The sequence below is a fragment of the Sciurus vulgaris genome (assembly GCF_902686455.1).
Source record: "Sciurus vulgaris genome assembly, chromosome: 14".
NCBI classification, from domain to species: Eukaryota; Metazoa; Chordata; class Mammalia; order Rodentia; family Sciuridae; genus Sciurus; species Sciurus vulgaris.
Window position 1 is genome coordinate 44,651,015 of NC_136475.1, and position 19,367 is coordinate 44,670,381.

Consider the following 19,367-nt stretch of genomic DNA (forward strand, 5'->3'; position numbering starts at 1 on the left):
GTAAATAAAAAGGAGCAGAATTGCCAAGTATAACAGAGTTTATTTAGATGATGGTAAATCCTCGCCCCAAGAAACAATTATAAAACTGAACAAAACCCCCATTTCAGGGCTCTTGAAATCAAATGAAAGCAAACAATAAATTGAGAATCATTTATTCATAAACAAATCACTGAACTTCTAGTAATAAAGTAGAAATTTGTGATGTTCTTGTTAGAGGCTGCTCCCATCCTCTTCCCTAACCTAAACTAGTTCTACCTGAGGAGAACTGGCTATGAAAACCAACAGTTTGACTTGATTTGGTGCTCAGTGTGGAAAAAGCCTTGCCCAGCAGCACTATTAATAAAAGTAGCAAACTCATTTTCAGTAAAAGTGACAGACTTGAAAGAAAGAAACAGGAAAAGCCACTGTTCTGCTCTTCTAGTTAGATCAAATATTCAAATGACAAATAAAAAGTTTAACAGGTTGATACTGGAAGTGACAGAACCAAAGAGGGGCTAATTAAGTTCTCCACAAGTTCCTTGTGGGTTGTGTTACTATCATTTTTGGCTTTCTTTTGCCTAATAGGACACTTTAAGTTTTTCCCTTAATGCTGATTTCCTTCTTCACACCCAATTTCCAAAAGATGCTCCTCCCTTTTTGCCTTAATATCATCCACCCATCCCCCATCCCCAGAATAAATAATAAAGATCTTGATTACAGAGAGAATAGGATTCAAGCCCCAAACCATAAAAAGAAGCAAAGAAAATTCCTTTTTAAATACAGATTTCTCAATGCAGATTTGGTAAATAATTATACACCAAATATCATAGAAACCATCTGTGAAGAAAAATCAAAAGATGAAAGAATATATAGATAAACATTAGTGACAGAATACTATTTTATTTCAGAATAGATGAAGTAGGCAAAAAATAAGGAGAAAATATAGCTGAATCAGTAATGTAGATATGGATTTTATCAAATTCTATACCCAGAATACAATGTCTTCCCAAATGGAATATTATAAAAAATGATGTTAGGTGCCAAAAGATATCATTAAGTTTCATTAAATGTGATCAATGGGCCAGGCACGGTGATACACACTTATAAACCCAGCAATTTTGGAAGCTGGGGCAGGATTGCAAGTTTGAGATCAGCCTCAGCCACTTAGCAAGACCCTCAGCAACCAAGGAAGTCCTGTCTCTAAATAAAAATGAAAAGGACGGGGAGGTAACTCAGTGTCAGAGCGTCCCTGGTTCAATGTCCAGTACCACCACCCCCACCAAAAAAAAAAAAAAGAAGATTGATGGTTTCTAATCACAGTGTACTTTCAGTCAAATTTGGGGGGAGGGAGGTACTTGGGTTGAAACCCTGGGGTGCTTTATCACTGAGCTACATTTCCAACTCTTTTTTATTTCTTGTTTTGAGATAGGATCTTGCAAAGTTGCTGAGGGTCTCACTGATTTACTGAGGCTGGCTTTGAACTTGCAAGCCTCCTGTCTCAGCCTCCTGAATTACTGGTATTACAGGTGTGCACCACTGTGCCTGGCTAAAAATAGGAATTTTAAACAAGAATCAAAATGCCCTTCCTTCCAGAAATTTTTAAAATTTCTATGAAACAACTCAGGTAAAAGAGAATATACAACATGAAATTTCTAAAAGTAATATTTAAAATAATGAGTGATCAGAGTAAACTGACAGTACTAAACATTTTTTAAGAAGCCAACACCACTTCCATTGGAACCTTATTTTTAAAAATTAGAGCTTTATACTTACACATTGTAGTTAGGTTCATCCTGACAAACTCATATCTACATGGAAATCAACAGTGCTAAATATTTTTATCAGAATATAAATGAAAGAATAAATGAACTGTACCTTAAAAGCCTTAAAAATCATGAAACCAAATCAAAATAAATCACAAGGAAAGAATTAATAAAGATAGAATAGAGAAGGGACTAGCAAACTTTTCCTAAATGACTAGTGTAAATATTTTAAGTTTGTGGACCATATGTTTTATGCAGCAACCACTCAATTCTTCTGCACCATCTAGGCAGCCAAGGACAATACATAAATGAACAGATGTGGCTGTAGTCCAATAAAACTTTATTTACAAAAACAAGCAAGCAGCCTGTTGGCCAGAGTTTACTAACACATTAGGTAGATGAAAAAAACAAACAAACAAAATAACTATAGACCTAATTATCAAATAGATGTTTTTGGAAAAAAATCAATATCTTGATAGAAAATACATATACTGAAATGCAGAAAAAGAAATTGCAGAGGGAGGAAAAATTAAACATATAAACCACAGATTTTTTAAAAATCATGAGACTAGTTTTAAGATTTCTTTACAAATAAAATAATGTCCTAGGTAAATACATATTTCCCAAAGTGGCTACTATTCAAATTAGACATCTGAAGCACACCAATTTCCATAAAGGAAATCAACAAAGTTATTTACAAATTACCCTGTGAAAAGCAGCTGGCCCAGATAATTTGATAGAATTCTGCCAAACCTTCAAAGATCAGGTGTACCCAATATTCCACAAATTATACCAAAGGATTGAAAATAAAGAGCTTTCTATAGTACAGAAAAACTAAAAAATACCATTCATGAATACCAATGTTAAAATAGTAACAAAATCTAACACTTGAATCTATCCTGGGAATACAAAGTTAGTTCATTTTATCAAATCCATTAATGTCATACATCATACTAATAGATCTAAAATGAATAAAATCCATATGATTATAGATGTTTAAAACATTTTTGACAGAATTCACCTATTCCTGATGAAAATACTCAAGAAAATAGAACTAGAGGATACTTTCTTAACATAAGAAAAAATACGAAACAGTCTTATCAGTATCTCCCTTAATGGAACTTCAGTGGGAGCATTTCCACTAAGATTAGAAAGAGAGCATGAATACTCATTGTTTCCACTACTTTTCAATGCTGTACTGGAGGTATTAGCCAGTACAACTTGATAAATCAACTAAAGCAAGGGTTGGCAAATTATGCCCCATGGGCCAAATTAAACCTGCTGCCTTTTCTGTAAATAAAGTTTACTGAAATATATCCTTGCTCATTTGATTATTATCTATGGTTTAATATAGTCAGATCATATGGGTTGCAAAGCCAAATATATTTCTTAACTAGCACTTTGTAAAAGAAATTTGCTACTTTCTGAACTTAGTTTTATTTTCTTATTAGCTCTTATGCCTCTATCTTGAAGCCAGGCATAGTGCCTGTAATCCCTGCAACTCAGGAAGCTGAGGCAGGAGGATTGCTAGTTTGAGGTCAGTCCCAGCAACTTAGTGATATCCTGTCTCAAGAAATAAAAGGATTGGGGATAGAGCTTAATGGCAAAATGCTTAGTACCAAACAAACAACAACAACAAAAATAACCCTATCTCCATTTTGCAATAAGACAATGATAAAATCAATGACAATAATAATCAATGATAAAACTAATTCAGATATTTTAAAAGTTCAGTAAGGTGGATAATGTAAAATTGACATAGAAAAATCAATAACCTCTACAAACACAAGCAATAACCAGTTAGGGGACAAAGTGTTAATGAAAAAACCAAATCCCTATTTACAATCTTAATGATGGAAATTGAATACTTAGGATTAAACATAGCAAATTAGCAAAATTTATATGCAGGAATCTTTAAAACACTCAGACATAAAAATAGCCTCAAAAAAGAATTCTTGGATCACTCAACATTATTAAGATGTCAGTTCTCCCTATATTAATTTATAAGTTTAATGTAATACCAATAAAAATACATGTTTTTATGGAGTTAGACAAGTTTATATTAAAGTTCTTACATAAAAACCAGCATATAAAAATATACAAGGGAAATACTAAAAAGAGAAACCACCGGGAGGGACTAATCCCAATAGATGTTAAAACACACTACAAAGTCTTAAAACTGTCACATTTGTAATTTTATTATGTGATTATTAGATTAATATCTGCTTCCTCATTAATCTGTAAACTCTGTGAAGGTAGGAACACCATGACTGTCTTAGGCAAATTTCTCCAAGCCACATGCCTGTGATGGTTGACATAGTTAACGCCAATAGGTAGGCAATATATTGGGGTACCAGGCCCACTGCTCTCTTGGAGTTCTCAGTTGTATTGAGAACAGAAATGATATAGATAAAAATATGCAAAATTATGTGAATAAGTCTTTTGATTAATGGTTAATATTAGGAAAAATGTAAATATTTGGTAATCGTGGAAATCTGCACTGGAAGGTAATATTTGAGACCAGAAGGACAAGGAGTCATTTATGTGAAGATGTGGTAGGTGACAGAGTACTCCATGGGAAGTAAACTGTACGTACAAAGACCCAAGGGTGGAAACAAGTTTGAGAGGTTCAAGTAACAGAACTAATAGTTATACTGTAAAGGGGGTAGGGGGTAGAGGAGGTTTAATTATGTAGAACTTTAGTAGACCATGCAATTAGGTCTTCATTCTAATTGTAGAGAGAAGCCATTTATAGGGATTGTAGTGTATGGTAGGCAGAACAGCCTTCCAAAGATGTCCATGTCCTAATCTCTAGATGTGAACATGTTAAATTACATAGCAAACAGGGAAGTAAGGTAGCAGATAGAATTTAGGCTACTAATTACATCACTTCAAAATAGGGAATATTAACCTGGATTATCCAGATAGGACTAATATAATCCTTAAATGTGGATAAAAGAATCCGGGTCAGAGGGATTCAGTGTGAAAAGGACTCAATGCACCACTGCTGGTTTTGAAAATGGAGGAAGTAGACCATAAGCCAAAGAATACAGGTGATCTCTACAAGTCTGAAAAATGTATAGACAATGAATATACAAAATAATTAGGAGTTTCCAAATTAAAGCAGTTACAACACCTAAGGGTTTAAATGAGGTTTTGTAATACCATTATGTGAATTGACTAAACTTCATGCTTTTATACATTATTTTTAATGTCATTAATAATGATGTTTAGCTTTTCAAATGTTTAGCTTTATCTTTTCAACCTGGCTGACTGAGACTTTATTTGTTATATGTCATTAATATTATTCAAATGACAGGTTTCTAATATTTTTGACTGGGTAACTAAAAAAATGTTACACAACTCAAAGCATAGTTTAGAAGAAAAAAAATCATACAGGATGAGAAGGGCAGTGTATAAATAAAATAAATGATCCTAGGACTAAACTAAAATAATAACCTTTGGGCTTGGTACTACCCTAAACTAATTGTTATATTTCCAATAAATCAACTTCCCTAGTTGCCTCAGTTTTCTCATTTGTGTTATATATCAAGGTCTAAAATTCTTTATTATAAAGCAAATAAAGATTATATTTGCAGCAAATTTATGTACTTTGATATTCGCTGTCATAAATTCTTTATAGTACTGATTAGTTTGCTATTTATTGCATCTGAGTTCATACCTAAGAAACTCCAAATGAAATACTGTCCTGTTAGAAGTTGTTAAATTTTAGCTTGATTTTCTTGATTCATATCTAAGCAATTTTCCTTTCAGTTGAAAAAAAGAGAAAAAATATCTACATATTGAGAATCTGATATGTGCCCGTAAACAATATAACTGATGAAAATTTTCAGTGTTTACAAAACAAAGAAATTGTCAACAGAATGCCTGGCAATAGACCTACCAGAAAAAAAATTACAGCCTATAATTCATGAAGATTGGCTCAAAACAAATTGTCCCTGCCAACAGAAAATCTGACAATTATTCTGTTGTCTCATTTGGCTCAGCCTAAGTTGACCTTGTTTATTCATCTCAGTCTTTTAATTCTTGTTAACTTGGCATGAGAGGAGAACATATGGCATATGTCTAGGAAGTCCATTTCTGCATCTTAAACTGAAATAAATGTAGAATATACTGAGCATTTCCCATGTGTTGAGCTCTTAAGGTAGTTTAATATGTATTAGGTAGAACCAGTTCAGATTAAGCCCACCAGGTGTTTTATGTTACCTGCCTGTAAACTAGAAATTCTGTACAGACACATTTTTCTAAGTCTTAGTATGTGACTAAAACCTACCAATTTTAAACATATTTCTAAAGAACATAGTTTTAAGCTCTTTTAGAACATGAAAATGAAAATGTTATCAGCAATTTGGCAACCTAAAGATATTTATAGGTTTTCACGGAATCTAAGGCTATGTTTAAGAAAGCTAATGGAGATAATGTGAGATAGATAATACAAGTTGAAGAACAAAAAGACTGTTTCCATTTTCTCTAAATCTAGTATAGTTTTTAAAAATTTCTTTTTCCGACCTACTGAGGCTTACTATGAAAGAAAAATTACATTTTATTATGGCTTTATGTCTCAAACATTGTGAGGAAGTAAACTTCTTTATAGATTCATAGCTCTTTAATGGAATTGTAGTTCTCTAGTACCATAGCTAGAAAAACATAAACCTTACAAAATTCAGAGTCCCAAAGTGTATGCATTTTAAGGAATAGTGTTTGGGCATGGAATGTATGATTTTGCAAACTAAGTCAAATGAAAAAACATGAAAGTATAATTTCATATATAAAGGTTTATTCCTATCTTTTGAAACCCTTAAACCTTTATTAGTGGACTTTATGTGGCATTACTATTTGCATAATATTTGTCTTCTTCAAAGCTCATATCATTCACACTTCATAAATTGTAGATTAAAGATAAAATTTCAGCTATAGAAAGTTCTTACTAACGAAATACTTATTATGAGACCCTGATGTTATGAGTTTACATGGAGCAACAAAAGTCTTTATAACATGAATTATTTAAGAATGAGGGTCTGGGGTTGTGGTAGAGCACTTGCCTAGCTTGTGTGAGGCACTGGGTTCGATTCTCAGAACCACATATAAATAAATGAATAAAATAAAGGTCTAGGAGCAGGGAAGATGGCAGACTAGAGGGAGGCTTCATTCCTTGTCGCTCTGTAATTCGGGTTTCAAGCAGAGGATATGTCTCTCAGTGAGGCAGTCTTTGCTGCTTATTGATCCCCTGCTGTTTACCCCATTTGTCCACTGTGATCACCTGCAGTCTGCCAGCATATCAACTACTTTTATGAGTACAGATTGCTCATTGGCACCTATCTTCTGACATTTGCCTGCCTCTTGCCTGCCTTTCACCTACCCATCACCCATTGCCGAAGGACCACCTGCTGATCATCCACAATAGCCAGCAGACCAACTGCAGATGGCCAGTGGATCGCCAACTACCTGCTGTTGCCTGGAAATCCATTGTCATAGTACCTGCAGGTTTGGTTACATGTAGTGGCTGCCATTTTGAGACAATAGCCAGGACCTGTAGGATCCCTGACCAGACTGACTGAGCCCCATCTCCAGGATGCCTCAGCACAACTGACCACACCCCACCTCCAGGGACCCCCTGCTAACCACCACACCTGCACCCTGGGCTGCAGCTCCCCATTTGCCAACATATTTGGAAGCCAGAGCAGCCATCTTGGATTATCCTGGAAGCAGTAGCTCCCATCTTTAGGTGGGGCAAATCCCATCCTGAGATGCCTGCTGGAGACTGGAAGCTCATTGTCAGGTACCTCTCAAGCATCAGGATACTGAAGACAGGGAGGTTTGAATACTATATGACTGTTATAGTGTAGATTTTTTTTCCTCCTTTTTGAAAATTTTTGAGTTTTTATTTCTTTACTTTTCTTGCTCTATTTCCTTTTATTTACCTATTTCCTCAGAGTCTTTCTCCCTTTTCTTATGCTAACAACCAACTTCTTTTGATTACACTTTCACTCCTTCTACAATCTAGAACTTCTATATGCTCCTTTCTTATTCCTTTAACAGTTACATCCTACACCCCTCTGACCCTAACCCTAACCCCTCCCCATCCTCTTTGTCCTCCATTAGAAACTGCAGACCTCATTGCAAATCTGTTATACTGTAGATAATAATTGAACTCATTCTCTCTGTTTATTATGACAATATCGTTAATGTCTTCATAGGGGCTATTTAGTTTATGGATACATGTTGTCTGAATTGGGTGCTGCTAATATTGATCTCCCCCTAAAAGAAGAGGTTTTGGAAACCTATACGATGACTATAAGCCTGTAGGGGGGAAACTGCAATACCCCAGATCTGCACTGCTAGAGGGAAAGATGCCTGAACAACATGAAAAAAGAAGGGAAGAAAATGGTCCAAACAAACCTAGATTCTATATTAACAGAATCCAGTAACAGCATGGTAAAAGAAATGTCAGAAGAGGAGTTCACAGAGAAACAACATGTATCCCATTTGTTTACAATAAAAACAAAAACAAAAAAACAAAAAACAAAAAAAACAATAAAAAAAAGGAGTTCAGAATATACATAATTAAAATGATTCATGAAGCAAAGGATTAGATAAGAGAGCAAATGCAAGCAATGAATGATCACTCCAATAAGCAATTCAAAGAGAAACTGCAGGAAGCAAAAGATCATTTTAACAAAGACAGATTCTAAAAACAAAACAAAACAAAAAAACAAAAAACAAATCCTTAAAATGAAGGAAACAAAAAACCAAATAAAAAACTCAATGGAAAGCATCACCAACAGACTAGATCACTTGGAAGACAGAACCTAAGACAATGAAGACAAAATATTTAATCTTAAGTAAAGTTGACCAAAAAGAGAAGATGGTAATAAATCATGAATGAAACCTCCAAGAACTATGGGACATCATGAAAAGACCAAATTTAAGGATTATCAGGATTGAGGAAGGCACAAAGATACAAAACAAAGGAATGAACAACCTATTCAGTGAAATATCAGAAGACTTTCCAAACCCGAAGAATGTAATGGAAAATCAAACACAAGAGGCTTACAGAACACCAAATGTACAAAATTACAACATATCCACACCAAGGTACATTATAATGAAAATGCCTAACATACAAAATAAAGATAGGATTTTGAAGGCTATGAGAGAAAAGCATCAGATTACATATGGGGAAACCAATACAGATATCAGCAGATTTCTTAGCCCAGACCCTAAAAGCTAGAAGGACCTGGAACAACAATATTTCAAGCTCTGAAAGAACATCGTTGCCAACCAAGAATCCTATACCCAGCAAAACAAACTTTCAGATTTGAAGACAAAATAAAATCCTTCCATGATAAACAAAAGTTAAAAGAATTTACAAATAGAAAGCCTGAGCTACAGAACATTCTCAGCAAAATATTCCTTGAGAAGGAAATGAAATGAAAAACAATGTAGGTCAGCAAAGGAAGGAACTATCTTAAAGGAAAAGCCAATCAAAGGAGAAACCTAAGTCAAGTTAAAAACCAAAAATAAGCCCAAATGACTGGGAATACAAATCATATCTCAATAATAACCCTGAATGTTAATGGCCTAAACTCATCAATCAAAAGACATAGACTGGCAGATTGGATTAAAAAGAAAGACCCAGGGAGTGGGCAGATAGCTCACAGAGCACTTGCCTTGCGTGCGCATGAGCCCAGGTTCGAATCCCCAGCACCTTGGAAAAAGAAAGACCCAACAATATACCATCTTTAAGAGACTCATCTCATAGAAAAAGATATCCACAGACTAAAGGTGAAAACATGGGAAAAAAACCTACCATGCACATGGACTCAGTAAAAACGTGAGGGTTTCCATCCTTAGATAAAGTGGCCTTTAAGCCAAAGTTAGTCAGAAGGGATAAAGAAGGACATTTCATACTGCATAAATCAGGAAGACATAATGATCATAAATATTTATGCCCCCAACAATGGCACATCCATGTACATCAAACAAACCCTTCTCAATTCCAGGAATCAAATAGACCACAACACAATAATTCAGGGTGACTTTAACACACCACTCTCACCACTGGATAGATCTTCCCAAAAAAAACTCAATAACACATAGAACTCAATAACAATCAATAACTTAGACTTGACATATATAGAATATTCCATCCATCAACAAGAGAATATACTTTCTTCTCAGCAGCACATGGATCCTTCTATAAATTAGACCATATGTTATGCCACAAAGCAGCCCTTAGTAAGTGCAAAAAGGAAATGGAGATACTACCTTGTGTTCTATTAGATCATAATGGAATGAAACTAAAAATCATTGACAAAATAAAAAACAGACATTACTTCAACACCTGGAGACTAACAAATATGTTATTGAATGAAGCATGTGTAACAGAAAACACCAGGAAAGAGATAAAAAATTCTTAGAGGAAAATGTGAATGTCAATACAACATATCAAAATCTCTGGGACACTGTGAAAGCAGTACTAAGAGGAAAATTCATTGCATTTAAGAAAATAATAAAAAGTCAACAACTAAATTATTGGCTCAGCTTGCTGCCAGTATTTTGCCCCACCCTCCCACACACCATTTTACAACCCAGATTGTCAGCCTGCAAACAGCTATTGGTCCACTCATCAGCCTGTGAACATTCTCCTCAGTCATTGGTTCATTATTAACCTGTGAATTGGACTACTTAAGAATAGTTCCACCACCATTCTCTCTCTCTGTCTCTCTCCCTCACTCTTGCTCTTGCACATGCTCGCTCTCTCTCTCTCTCTCTCTCTCTCTCTCTCTCTCTCTCTCTCACTCACTCACTCACTCTCACTTGCTCTCTCTCTCACCCTGCAGGCAGACACTCTGCCTGTCTGCTTAATAAAATCTGTTCCGTGAGTTCCCACGTCCAGAGTGGTTTCTGGGTGCTTTCATAAATGACTTAACATTACATCTCAAAGCCCTAGAAAATAAGAACAGAATAACACCAAAAGTAGTAGAAGACAGGAAATAATTAAAATCAGAGCTGAAATCAATGAAACTGAAACAAAAGAAACAATTCAAAAAATTGACAAAACAAAAAGTTTGTTCTTTGAAAAAGTAAAGTAAAAGTCTATCAACATCTAAAATAATTTTTAAAAAAGAATGACTTAATTATTGTAAACTCAGTCTCCATTTATATACCACTCCTCAGAAAATAACTAGCATTTATTTCCATCTGTGAAGTGCTAGTTCATCAGTATTTCCACTAATTATCAGCTAGCTATATATTCAACACATTAATATAAACATTTCAAACCAACTGAAAATCATGCCAAATTTTTTTTCATGAAATTCATGAAAGAGATGTTGGAGAAGTGTTCAGATGCCTTGTAAAACCTCTGATAAATGAGGATATGACACTTAGATCAATTAACTGAAAAAGAAATTCTACAAGGATAATGAAATAAAATGAACTGCAAATGAGTTTATCAAAGTATTAGTATAGCCCTCAAGAAAAATGAGAAAGACTTTGTGCCTTTTTAAAAAATGACCATGAATACTGTGAAAGTCAATATGAAATTAAAGATGAATCATGCTACTAAACAGTTTGGTCAGAAAAGCTAGGACCACTCCTCATCCCCCAAATCAAGTAGATTTACTCTTTGTTTCTTATAAGAATTTACACAGAGTAGAAATTACATGTAGAAAATTAGTGTTTACTTACTCGATTTATTTATTTTTGCAGACTCTTAGGGATTGAACCCTGGGTCTCAGGTATGCTAAACAAGCACTCTACCACTGAGCTACATCCCTAATTCCATATTTTATTAGCGTAAGATAAGTTTATCTGTTTTTACCTTTTATTTATTTTTTGTCGCATTCTTTTCTTCCTGAAAGCAATTATCCTCAGATACAGACCTCCCATAACTTTGTTAAGATGCTGTTAATATGCAATTTCAAAATCATGATATATATTCCTTGTGAACCAAGCAGAAATATCTATTTACATTTACTGTTCTTCACTATTTCCTTGGCCCAACTTTAATCTCTCTGACATATTCTTTGAAACTAGATTTGCATACTTTTCTGTGTTAAGAAAGAGAGTAAAAAGTTAGGAAGTGAAGACTTTCAGGAGCTGGGAATATAGCTCAGTGGTAGAGCCTAGCATGATTGAAGCCCTGGGTTGAATCCCCAGCACCATGAAAAGAAAAACTGAACAACTATGCTAATTTCAGACAAAGTAGATTTCAGAGCGAAGGAAATTAACAGATAACAAAAGATACTGCATAATGATAAAAGAGGTAATTTTACTGAGTAAGCACAGCAATTCTAAACGTGTGTATCTGACAACACAGTGCATAATTCTTGAATCAAAATGATGGAAGACAAAATAGGAATATGCAAATCCAGTTTGATACTGTATTACACTACTCTAAGCATTGCCAGAACTATTGTACACACTAGGGCACTCTCTCTGTATCTTCTGAGTGATCTAATCCATTTCAAGGGAATTCATTTTTAACTGTATCTACCTCTGATTTTTTTTGGGGGGGTGGGGTCCTGGGCATTGAACTCGGGGGCACTTGACCACTGAGTCACATCCCCAGCCCTATTTTCTCTTTTATTTAGAGACATGGCCTCCCTGAGTTGCTTAGCCCCTAGCTTTTGCTGAGGCTGGCTTTGAACTTGAGATCCTCCTGCCTCAGCCTCCTGAGCCACTGGGATTACAGGTGTGTGCCACCGCACCCAGCTCTACCTTCGATTTTATCTCTACCCAGAATCATAACTGCCTCGTGTATTTTCTGACTTGCAGGCTATGACAGATGGAAAATGACCCAACCTAAAAATCTTGGTGTTCTGTCCTGTCCTGGGAGCTCTATTTGGCTCTCCTTCCCTTTTTAAACAATAGCAGTACAACACATATCTTCAGGTCCAGATGATTTCACTGGTTAATTCTTCCATGTGTTTAGAGAAAACAGTACTGTCAATTTCTTTCAAGAAATACAAGGCAAGACCATATATCCTACCTTATTTTCTGAGACTACCATCACCCAAACAACACAATACAAAAATAGAAAACTAGACTGCTATCTCTCAAAAATATAGGAGCAAAAATACTCCACAAAAGATTAATAAATGGAATTCAGTAATAAAGGGTGAACATTCCTAATCCAAATATTTGAAATCCAGATACTCCAAAGCACAAAACTTTTTGAGTGTCAACGTGATGCCACAAGTGTAAGATTCCTACCTGACCTCATGTTGGCAAGTCATAGTCAAAATGCAGGCAAACTCAAAATATTATATAAAATTACCTTGGTTCTATGTGTATGAAGCATATATGAAACATAAATGAACTCTGTATTTAGCCTGGGGTCCAGGCCCCAAGATATCTCATTATGTATATGCAATTTTTAAAAATCCAAATACTTCCAATCCCCAAGTTATTTAGATAAGGAATATTCAGTCTGTGTATAAAAACAATAATATACCACAATCATTTGGAGTTTATCTTAGGAATGCAAGGCTCATTGAATACTCAAAAAATCAAAGTAATTCAAAAAATCAAAGTAATGCACTATATTTATAGCTTAAAAAAGAAATATCAACTGATTGGATTAACTGGTGCATAAAGAATACAACAAAATTTAATACCCAGACATGGTTTTAAAAAGAAACTCAGAAAATTAGGAACAGAAGGGAAATTATTCAACCTTTTAGAGGATCCACAAGAAAGAAAACAAAAACCTATAGCTTAAAATCATTCTTGATTTCTTGATAGAGAAAAACTGAATGCTTTCCTCCTAAGATAGGAAACATTGTAAAGATGTCCATTTTCACCATACTTATTGAACACCATAATGAAAGTTTTAGCCAATGCAGTAAAGCAAGAAAAAGAGATGAAAGACATACATCTCAAAAAAGAAATGAAATGATACCAATTTGCAGACAAAATACTTTTCTCATAGAATATAAAAAACAACAAAAAACTATAGTCAGTGAGTTTAGCAGAGTTATAAGTTCAGTGCAGAATAATCAATTCTGTTTCTATATAATAGAAATATGCAATTGAAACCAAGAAGTGCTTTTAAATTACACTAGTTCTAAAATAAATGAAATGCTTAAGTATAAATCTAAACAAACATGTATAAAACAACTATGCTGAAAACTATATATACTACTTAAGGAAATCAAAGAAGGTCAAAATGGTGAGGTATATCATGTTTATAAATTGGAAGACTCAACATAGTAAAGATGTCAACTGTCTTATTGATCTAAAAATTCAATGTATGTATATACACACACACACACACACACACACACACACAATGGAGTTTTACTCAGCCATTAAAAAGAGTGAAATTATGGTATTTGCCAGTAAATGGATAGAAATGGAGAAATCATTCTAAGTGAAATTAACCAAGGTCAGAAACTCAAAGGTCAATTTTTTTTTCTCTTATATGGAAGCTAGAGTAAAATAAAGGAGAGGGAGGGATACAATTACATAAGGAACCAATCAAATACAAATTAAAAGGTAAGTGAAAAGGAAGTCTAGTAGAGTAGAAGAAGGAGAAGGGATGATAGGAGGAAAAAGGGAGGATCATGAACTGAAACTGATTTTGATGCATATATGAGTTTGTCAGGATGAACCCTAACTAATATGTATAACCATAAAGCTCTAATAAAAATGATATTTCATTAAAAAATAATAAAGTAAAATAAAAATTCAATGCAATTCTGACTGAAATTCCAAAAGGATTTTTTGTTTTATTTTTTATATACAGGCAAGCTGATTTACAAATTCATTTGGGATGACAATGGAACTATAATAAGTAAAAATATCTTGGAAAAAAAGGAATTGATGTTGGAAGAATCACACATGATCTTAGGACTTTTTCTTTTTTATTATTATTTTGACTCATTGTACACAAATGGGATACAACTTTCATTTCTCTAGTTGTACACAAAGTAGTCACACCATTTGTGTAATCATACATGTACATAGGGTAATGATGTTTCTCTCATTCTCTTTCCTTCCCCCTTATAGTCCTTCCCCACCCCTCATTTTCCTCTAAACAACCCATCCTTCCTCCATTCTTGCCTTAGCCTTACCCACCCCCCCATTATTTATCATCATCCACTTATCAGAGAAATCATTTGGCCTTTAGTTTTTTGGGATTGGCTTATTTCACCTAGCATGATATTCTCCAACTCCATCCATTTACCTGCAAATGCCATAATTTTATTCTTTATCTGAGTAGTATTCCACAGTTTCTTTATCCATTCATCTACTGAAGGGCATTTAGGTTGGTTCCACAATCTAGCTACTGTGAATTGAGCTGTTATAAATGTTGATGTGGTTGCGTCACTGTAGTATGCTAATTTTAAGTCCTTGAGGTATAGGCCAAGGAATGGGTTAGCTGGGTCAAATGGTGGTTCCATTCCAAATTTTCTGAGGAATATCTAACAGGTTTTGGCAGACATTTTCTGCGAAGAACCATATAGGTTTTGTAGGCCATATAATCTCTTTTGCAACTACTTAACTGACATTACTGTGAGAAAGAAACCAGAGATAATACATAAATGAATGGGTATATATGCGTTCTGATAAAACTATTTACAAAAATAAGAACTGGATTTGTCCTGTATACTATGGTTTACCTCTCTCATCTAATGCTACACTGATCAAGAAATTACGGTATTAGCAGAAGGACAAATACATGTATTAGTGAAAAATAACACAGAATCCAGAAATAGATCCATACAAATATCTCCAACTGGTTTTTGACAAATGTATAAAAAAATTTGATTTTAAAAAATGATTTTTCAACAAATGGCATTGGGACAGCCGGACATCTGTGTGCAAAAAAGAAGGAATTGTAACCTAAACCTCATACCTTACTCTCAAAAATAAAAACAGATCATTGGTCTAAATGTAAAATGTGAAACTACCAACTTAAAAAAATAGAGAGAAAGAAATATTTGTAATCTAGGATTCAGCAAAGAATTCTCAGACCACACACTAAAAGTACAACCCATTTTTAAAAAATGATAAACTGTACTTTAACAACTTTTTAAAAAATTTCTTTTGTAGTTTTATATGGACAGCATGCCTTTATTTTGTTTGTATTTATGCGGTGCTAAGGATTGAACCCACACTAGGCAAGCACTCTGCCACTGAGCTACAGCATTAGCCCCTTTAACAACTTTTATTCTTCAAAAGCTGCTGTTAGAAAATTGACAAGCTAGGTGCTGGGAGAAAATACTTGCAAATCACATATTCAGTGAAGGATTTGTATCCCAACTATATAAAGAACTTTCAAAGCTCAACAGTAAAAAAAAAAAAAAAAAAAAAAAAAAAAGTCCCAATTAAAATGGGCAAAAGTCCTGAACAGACACTTCAATAAGGAGATATGCAAAATTAAAACCATTAGGAGCTATTCCTGCATTAGAATGTCTACAGTAAATATATATATATATATATATATATATATATGTTTGTACATATATACACACACACTGACAATTTCAAGCACTGAGAAGAAGGATGCAAAGTAACTTGAACTTTCATACATCACTGGTGAGAATACAAAATGTTACAGCCATTCTAGGAAACAGCAGTTTCTTATAAAGTTAAGCATGTATTTGCCATATGATCCATCAGTCTTGAGTATTTAGAGTAGAGAAATTAATACTTATATTCACAAAAGAACCTGTACATGAATTTTTTATAGTAGTTTTATTCATAATTTTCAAAACCTGAGAAAATAAATATCCTTCAACAGATGAATAAACTGGTATATAACTACATAATGGAATACTGCTTAGCAAGGAAAAGTAACAAACTGTTGATTCATACAACTTGTATGATATCAAAGGCCTTATACTGAGTGAGAGAAAATGAAAATGGTCATAGAACTTTACATTGTATGATTCAAATTATATGACATTCTTGAGCTCAGCACTCAGCACTACAGTTATAGAGAAAAGGTAAGTAGTTGCCAGGGTTATGGTAGGAAAGGTGTGACTATAAAGTATGAGGAAGGTTTTTTGACATGGTAAAACTGTTTCATGTTCTGATTGTTCTGTTGTTAATAGCATGAATCTAAGCATCTGTTACAATTCAGAGAATTATATACCTTTAAAAATGTATGATAATTTTATACATTTAAAACAGATATGATTATATAAGTGAAAGATGATGAAAAAATTTTATAAGGCAGAATTATCTCAGCTTCATTTTAAAAATCCATAGCAATTAGGAGAGGAACACTCTGGATCATTAGATTATGTTATTATGTTAATCTTAGGTTTTCTACACTAATTGTGGATTATTTTTGAAATTGGGAAAATAGTTTATTTGATATGAAATTTTTACTACTTTAATTTCATAATACCCAGGAATTCAGAGCATCATATTTTGTTTCCAAGATTATTTCTCTTAAAAACTATATATATAAAACATGTGTACATTAAAATTTAATTTCAGTGTTCTTCAAAATGTCTTACAAAATGGTAAATACTTGAAAGTAACTTTCCATGTTTTTAAAATAATGATATTAAAATTATTAGGTTGTTGACAGTTTCCTGGGAAATTTTAAATTGCATTTTTAAAACATGTAGAAATTTGAAATATTTAATACTTTGCTTATATTAATCTTTATGGTATTATATCCACAACTTGCATCTAACCTTAAATTTTTCTTTCTTAATTACTTGACTCATACACTACAGACAAGTAATTGACGGAAGGAGCAAACCTGAAAAAGACATCTGTGCTGGATCTTTGATGACTCATACCTGTAATGCAGAAGGTAATATTATTCAAGGTACCCAGAGCATTCAAAGTATAACCCCTCAAAAATGTATAATTTATAAGAGCTTTCTATAAATGAATAAGAATAAGAAAACCAAGAGCATTTAAAAAACTCAGTATAAGACTGCTTTTGGTTGATGTAATATAAAATGCCAAGTCACCTGATTATAACTAAGGCTAAATTTTAATAAGTATACAAATTCATATAGATGCATTTGGGAATCTTGTTAAAATGTTGATTCTTACTCAGTATATCTGGAGTGGGGCCCATGATTCTGCATTTCTAATAAGTTCTCAAAGTGATACATACTCAGCTAAACTGAAGACTACACTTTGAGTAGGCAAGCTCGAGGATCACTGATAAAAATGGCATGATTTGGGGCTGGGGTTGTGGCTCAGTGGTAGAGCACTTGCCTAGCATGCATGAGGAACTGAGTTTGATTCTCAGCATCATGTGTAAATAAATGAATAAAGGTCTATCAACATCTAAAATATATACATATATTTTTTAAATGACATGATTCTTGCCCTGTTTAGTAGAAAATAAAGAAATGTACATGTAAGTACTATAACTCAAGACAGCCATGTAATATACTCCATAACAGTGGTCCTTCTCACTCTCCCCTAAAGATGAATATAGCATGGCCCACTCCTTTTTTTCCTTTCCCTCAAAGAAGAGGTTACTCTGATGAACTGTTACCTTAATCTATGTTCTGTTGTTATAAACAGAATTCCTGAGACTAGGTAGGAAAGAAATTTATTTAGGGTCCAGTTCTGGAGGACAGAGTTCAAGATCCAACAGCTTCATCTGGGGCGGGCCTCATGCTTCACTTCATGTTTTATCAAGTAAGGCTGCTTTCATGGTAACTAGTCCAGTCCCAAGAAAAAACTGCATGAATCCATCTTAACAACCTGATTACCTTCTAAAGGTCCCACCACCTCTCAACACTGTTATACTGGGCACCAGATTTCATTATGAGTTTCAGAAAAGACAAGCCATATTCATTTTGAAATGCAAACTGTGGAAGAGAGAGAGATGGAAAAGGACAAGAGAAGCAAGTGGAATTAAGATGTTTTGTGTGGACTTTTTCTTCTGGAGAGTTTAGGAGGGAAATACATGAAAGTAACTTCAGCCTCTGTGAGAAGTAGATAGCAGAGAAAATGAATTTTAAGAAATATCATAGAGTGCCAGGCATAGAATGGCTACTCATATTTTTTCCCTTAAACTGAGGCCTACCAATTGTATGTCAGAAAGCCTTTATACCATAGTCCCAACTGTGACCTAAAATATGGTCACTTCAACATCTCAGCTAAGCCTCACCTATGAAATCAAAATTTCAGTAGAAGGGGCTAGGGAGATAGCTCAGTCGGTAGAGTGCTTGCCTTGCAAGCACAAGGCCCTGGGTTCAATCCCCAGCACCAAAAAAAAAAAAAAAAAAAAATTTCAGTAGAATGATTCTCATATAGGATAGGCAGATAAATGAACAATTAAAACAACTTGTTTTAATAATTATAATTTTTAAAAATTATTATTTTTAATAACTTAAAAATACATGATATTAAGTAGGAAAAATGGTATTTTACCTTTTTTGAGTTTGTGTTTTTCCTTGAATTTTGAGGAAAATAGGATTAATAGGCCAAGAGGAAAGTTGAAATTAGAAAGTTAGTGCAGGCTGGGGATATAGCTCAGTTGGTAGAGTGTTTGCCTCATAAGCACAAGGCCTTGCATTCAATCCCCAGCACCACAAAAAAAAAAAAAAAAAAAAAAAAAAAGAGAGAAAGTTAGTGGTGCCTACAATGTAACCAGAATGATTACTT

At 34.0% G+C, this 19,367-nt stretch overlaps 1 protein-coding gene across 6 annotated transcripts in view; it reads left to right on the plus strand.

Annotated features, from left to right (window-relative positions):
• WDPCP (WD repeat containing planar cell polarity effector) overlaps nt 1-19,367 on the plus strand; it is a 390,926-nt gene that overhangs the window by 337,541 nt on the left and 34,018 nt on the right. For 5 of the 6 annotated variants that reach the window (XM_079109698.1, XM_079109695.1, XM_079109697.1 and 2 more), the window contains one exon: nt 17,468-17,547. The exons of the other annotated variant lie outside the window; for it this stretch is intronic. In XM_079109698.1, coding sequence (XP_078965824.1) covers nt 17,468-17,547 — 80 coding nt within the window. The remainder of the gene's footprint in view (nt 1-17,467; nt 17,548-19,367) is intronic. 6 annotated transcript variants of the gene reach the window in all.